General features: G+C 38.8%; 1 protein-coding gene across 5 annotated transcripts in view; it reads right to left on the bottom strand.

Annotated features, from left to right (window-relative positions):
- The window catches only part of osbpl9 (oxysterol binding protein-like 9), a 31995-nt gene extending 27570 nt beyond the window's left edge, over positions 1 to 4425 (bottom strand). For 4 of the 5 annotated variants that reach the window (XM_067514478.1, XM_067514477.1, XM_067514476.1 and 1 more), the window contains exons 1-3: positions 4266 to 4425; positions 3106 to 3156; positions 1 to 66 (exon numbers count right to left, since the gene is read on the bottom strand). The exon at positions 1 to 66 is cut by the window's left edge and continues 13 nt beyond it. In XM_067514478.1, coding sequence (XP_067370579.1) covers positions 1 to 66; positions 3106 to 3156; positions 4266 to 4376 — 228 coding nt within the window. In that variant the 5' untranslated portion in view covers positions 4377 to 4425. Of the gene's footprint in view, positions 67 to 3105; positions 3157 to 3421; positions 4006 to 4265 lie in introns of those variants that run through there. The other variant, XM_067514479.1, reaches the window with a different exon arrangement.
- Positions 4426 to 6001: the final 1576 nt, after the last annotated feature.

Here is a 6001-nt window from a genome sequence, read left to right on the forward strand (position 1 = left end):
AGTCTTCTGGTCCACAGTGATGGTGAATGTGCTGTCGTCCTCGTCATCAATGCCGATCACAGCGCCCTAGGCAAACAGAGAGAGAGAGAGAAAAGCAAGGCAGTCAGTGAGCCACGTCATACACCACTTTCCATGACTATCCTCGTGCCCTCCACATGTTTCTACAGCGCCCTCACTAAGACTCATTTGTAAATTACCCGTGATTCATCTCAGCTGCTACACTCACTACCATCCAAAAGCTCAACACCGTCCTGTTTTTTAATTCCTTTCTCACAATCACACTGTTTCTCTCTCGATTGCAATTGTTGGATCATGGGAGTGAAGAAGGGAGGGGTGGAGGAGGAGGTGGGATTTGGGTGAGCGAAGGAGGAATAAGGCAGGGAGGGGTGGAGAAAAACAGACACCAGGGACAAGCAGCTAACTGCAGAGAAATGGCCTGCTTACTACCTGGGGCATTAGCTCTAAGCAACAGAAACAGGCTATGTGACTTAGAGCTTAATTATGCAGAAATCCAACAACTAGGGGTGTATAAAATAAGATAAGAAGCTGTAAATACTTTGCAGCCCAGTACAAATGTCATTTCCCCTTTTTCACAGAGGGTAACCACATTAATGAACGCACTTCCATCCAGGGTTACTATTAGACACAAGTTGGTTTACAGTTTGCTGATTGGACTCATATAAAAAGAAAAGTCAAATACAAATTCGGTTAATATATTTTAGGTACAAAGTGATAGTTCATGGGCTGAATAAAGAAACACACTGAACGGGGAACACATTGAAAACCACCTGGATTTTCAAATTGAAACAAAAAAATCTGGTCTATAACAATGTCCAGGACTAGATCTTACAGTGGAGGTGTGTTCAACTACACCTGATTTGTAAATATGTAACTTTTCAAAATGACTGCAATAATGTACTAAACCTTATATTTAAGTACATGGTGCAGCACTAAAACAGTTGAAAAATGTAGATCAATGTAAAACTTGTTTTCCCTCGTACTACTTGAAAATAACCCAGCAACACATGCTGTATAGCACTTCATTAAATGGCATTGTTACATTGTTATTTCAACAAGACTAGGCATGCCTGGTTTAGCAGGACCACAGACTGCTTGTGAAAAAAATACTGATACTGACAAAGATCTGGCTTTGGTGCAAGCACTTAAAAAAAAAAAAAAAAAAAATCTGAATATGACAATGTTATTTATTCTTTCTGCAGGCATAAATATAGCGACAGCATAAATAAATGAAAATATTTTTTAAACTTGTAGAGATGGTTTCACATTAAATACCCTATTGACCAGCTTTAAACAGTCTAATTACATTCTAATTCAAATGTGTAAAATATTGTAGAAAATACACTAGTAACTGATAGGGATGATTTTTTTTTTGCCCCATGATGCATATTATCACATTACTGTGACTGCGATTAATAGTGTCATATTGATCCAGTCTTAACTCTTTTGAGGCCAGATGCTTTTTTTAAGGGTACTTTAAGAAGACTTTTCTTCCTTTGGGTGAGATCGAAAGCAACATTTTCATGTTGCTCAACAATACGTTGTGTCCTGAAATAGGTGTGGTGGCATAAACTGTGGCATTCATAGTGCTTCTGTTGTAACTCGCGAGAAACATTACCTCCTGAATTGTATTACCAACTAACCATCTGACATAACTGGATAGGTGGCATTTCGTTCTCACAAAAGCTCAGTCCTGTTAATTTGTACTAATCTTTTATTAGACTGTGATGACATACAAAGTTGACAACGAGTCAACAATTAGCACAGTCAGATAAAGACGTGTAGTACAGATAAGATGTAGTACATGTACAGGACACAGACAGATATTAGATACTACTACTATTACTAGTTCAGAGAAAAGATGGGAACATAAAAAGGTTCTCAATTCTCTATGGATAAATACAAACAACCTAGATTTTTAAAGGCATAAGAGCTTTTTAGGGGCTAAATCTGTACTTTAATACAGTGCATCCAGAAAGCATTCAGAATGTGCACTTAAGTTTTTCCACATTTTGCCTTATTTCAAAATGCATTAAATTCATTATTTTCCTCAAAAACCGTCTCCTCTCTCCACAGAGAAATGTCAGAGCTCTTTCAAAGTGACCATCAGGTTCTTGGTCATCTCCGTGACTAAGGCCCTTCTCTCTCAAGCTAAGTTTGGCTGACCGGCCAGCTCTATGAGGACTCCCGGTGGTTTGAAACTTCTTCCATTTACCGCTGATGGAGCCCATTGTTTTCATTAAGACCGTCAATGCTGCAGACCTTTCTGTACCCTGTACCCTTCCAAGATCTGTGCCTCGATACAATCCCGTCTCTAAGGTCTACAGACAATTCCTTGGACGTCACGGTTTGGTTTGTGCTCTGACATGCACTAGACAGGTGTATGCCTTTCCTAATCATATCCAATCATATGAATTTCCCACAGCTGGACTCCAATCAAGTTGGAGAAACATCTTAAGGACCATCAGTAGAAACAGGATCCACCAGAGCTCAATTTTGAGTGTCATGGCAAAGGCCATAAATACTTATTGTTATAATCAATATGTACATGTGTTTTTTTAAATTAGCTTTTTATTTTTAATAAATTTGCAAAGATTTCAAACAAACATCTTTGCCACTGTCATTATGGGGTATTGTTTGTAGAATCTTGAGGAAAATAATGAATTTGATCCAATTTGGAATAAAGCTGTGACTTTCTGGATGTACTGTATGTGGGACAAGTCCCTTGAAACAGATGAACAGAGAATCTTGCCTTCCTCTCCTTTTAAAAGGTGGAAAAATTGATACTGTAATAGAGCAACTGATGCCATCTACTGGACACTGCTCAATAACTTAAACAGTAAGGATAAGCAACTTCACTGGAAAAGTTAACAATAACTATTATATATATATATATATATATATATATATATATATATATATATATAATCTTGTCAAACAATGGGAGACATACAGTACGGTGGGGTGTTGTCATACATTTAGAGAAACAAAGCCCTGAAAATGTGAAAGCTCTACCAAAACCTGACCAGTGCCTCCCATATGCAGAGTATGCATTCAGTCAGACAGCCCTTATCCTGGGATTCTTACCCTGAGTCGTACGCAGCCTCTTCTCGATCCTCGCATCATCTTGTCCTTTGACTGCAAAAGAGAAACAAAACGAATCTGTCACCTCATTAATTCCTTAATTAATCGTTTGGTTTGCCAGGATTGTGAAATTCCAACATTCAAAAGTCAAAGGAATAAACAGTTACATAATTTAGTTCATATTATGTTGACTTGTACAGAAATACTCATCCAACGTTTGGTAAATTTGCCTGTGCATTTCCAACAGTTTATTATCACATAAGTAAACAGAAAGAAAAGTGTTGAGTTACAGGAGCTCACTGCAGCCTTATTTCCTCACCTCTCACCAGGTGCCATATTTCGACCAGTGGTCACTTTCATGCACGTGTTTTGGCAAAATCCTAATGTTGCTTTTATTTTTTTAAGATAGTTAACGCTTTTACCTTTTAAAGAGAACTAACTTCTCGCTAACGTTACGGAATCAGTAAATAGGTTTACGCAAAGGCTAAGTCAACGCTTTGACAACTAAACTTTCTGAAAGGACAGTTAGCTAACATTAGCTATCTAGTTGCTGTCTTTCTTTATTAAAGCTCGTTTCGCTCAGAGTAACATTACCGTTTTCTCGTCTGAATTACCTCTCTAATAATCCCGACTAATCACAACAATTTTACAGTGAATGTACCATCGTGGAGCTTGTAAAAATCTTAACGCTAACTAGCAGCCTCTGCCTCCTGGGTTAACCTACTGCGGGCTCTTGTTAGCTATTTGACTAACGTTTGCAGACCAGCGTGTGTTAGCACTTATTTATCTACACGTTAACTGAAAGAAATGTCTCGCCGATCTAAATCACAGTGCCTTTCTTTTGCGCACAGCTGAAAACTATCGACAGGAATATTTTTGATGAGTTTGTGTATTTCTGCTTTTATCTTAGCGACCTAGCTACATTACCGGATGTGTGTAGGAAAAAAAACCCTGTCACTGGATTCGTCGCTGGGAGTCGAAGGACCGTCGCTAATGGTTAGAGTGCACGTCCGTCACCATAGAGACTCGCCTCTCCGTGCCAGCTGAGACTCCCAACTCTGACAAACACAGGCCCTTAATCCCACTCCCCCTAGACAACCAACAACAATTTGTACAATCTCAAATTATGAGCAGATCGGTTTAGAACTGTGAAGTGGACGTACCGTGTAGTATGACAACAAGCCGGCGTTGTAGTCCAAAACAAACCAACGATACTGCCAGCCTTTCATGACGTTAGTCCACTTGCTTAGCGGCCCTTCCATGATGGACGCCATCTTTACACTAGGCTACGGTAAGGGAGGAGTCGCATATGGCGAGGGCCGGTCGGGCGTCTGCCGCTGCTGGAATGATACCATCACTTCGCAGTAGTTTTTGATGCTGCCTCTCTGGTCGTTATTTCACTTTGTAATAGCTTACCAGGAACAAACATATTTGTACCAGAGGTGGCAGGTAACCGAGTACATTTACTTAAGTACTGCAGGCTGACGTACTGCACTTGAGAACAACTTTGAGGTTGTAAGTTTATTCATATTTCACAGAAGTAACCTATTCTTATTTTATATTACTTTCAGGTGAAAATATTGTACTCTTCCAATACAAAATAACAACTAATAATTTATGTTTTATTATAACCATCAGTACATAGAATTGCTTAAAATTAGCTCAAATATGTTTATTAATTTATTAAGATGTAAAGGTCTCTGTGCTTTTACCATGTACAGTCACAGGAAAAAAAGTTTACACCTGGATGGTGTTCTGCATAAATTGGTCATGAGATCTGATTTTAAGCAAACTCAGAAATATCAACAAATGCAATATTTCTAAGCTGATAAAACACAGTCATGGTCTTTCATTATTGAAAGTAACGTAACTAGTATGGCAGCAGTGTTGCAATAAGTGGTTGAAACAGCTTTGGCAGCAATAACCTAGAAGAAAGTCCTGTAGCTGTGGATTAGATCTGCACAACCTTATTGAGGATTTTTGAACCGTTATTTTTTTTACTAAACTGTTTCAGCTCAGCCAGATTCTTTGGATGTCTGCTGTGAATGTTTATCTTGAGGTCAGTTCACTGCATCTCTATTGGGTTGAGGTTTGGGCTCCGAGAGGAAAACTCCAAAAGGTGGATTTTGTGGCTTTGAAGTCATTATGTAGTAGACTTCTTACATTTTAGGATTACCATCTTCCTGCACCTTCCTGTAAAATTCAGCTTGTGGACAGCCACACTGACATTATCCTGATGCCTTGATAAACATAGGAATTAATTTCCCCCTCCACAATAACAAGTCCTACAGGTCCAGAAACAGCAAAGCAGCCCTAAATCACACTGTTCCTTCTACCTTACTTCAATGTTAGGGTGACGTTTTAATGTTGCTATGCTGTTCTCTTTTGATATCCTAAATTGTGTTGTGTGTTCCTCCCAAACAGTTCTACCTTTGTTCTGTCTGTCCACAAGACATGTCCTTAGTAGTTTTCTGGAGTGTTAAGGTGGTCTTTGGCATACGTCTGCAATGTTGGTATTGGAAAACAATGGCTTCCTTCCTGGTTTCCAAACATAGATATTATGCCTGTTCAGTGATTTGCGTATGGTTGACTCATGAGCACAGATGTTAACCAACTCCAATGAATCCTTCAAGAATACAGCTGTTACTCTAGGATTCTTTTATATTTCTATGATCATTCTGTATTGTGCCTTTAGAGTGATCTTGACTGGGTGCCCACTTCTATGGAGAGTAGACACAGTACCAAATTGTCTCCATTCATAGACAATATGTCTAACTGTGGACTGATTTAACATCTAAAATTTTTGAGATTGCATTGTAACCCTTAATAGCTACATTCAAATTGACAACTGTTGATCGTAGGTTTTCTGAGATTTCTTTTTCTGGGCGGTATAGCTCAC

This window comes from Channa argus, chromosome 8 (genome assembly GCF_033026475.1).
Source record: "Channa argus isolate prfri chromosome 8, Channa argus male v1.0, whole genome shotgun sequence".
NCBI classification, from domain to species: domain Eukaryota; kingdom Metazoa; phylum Chordata; class Actinopteri; order Anabantiformes; family Channidae; genus Channa; species Channa argus.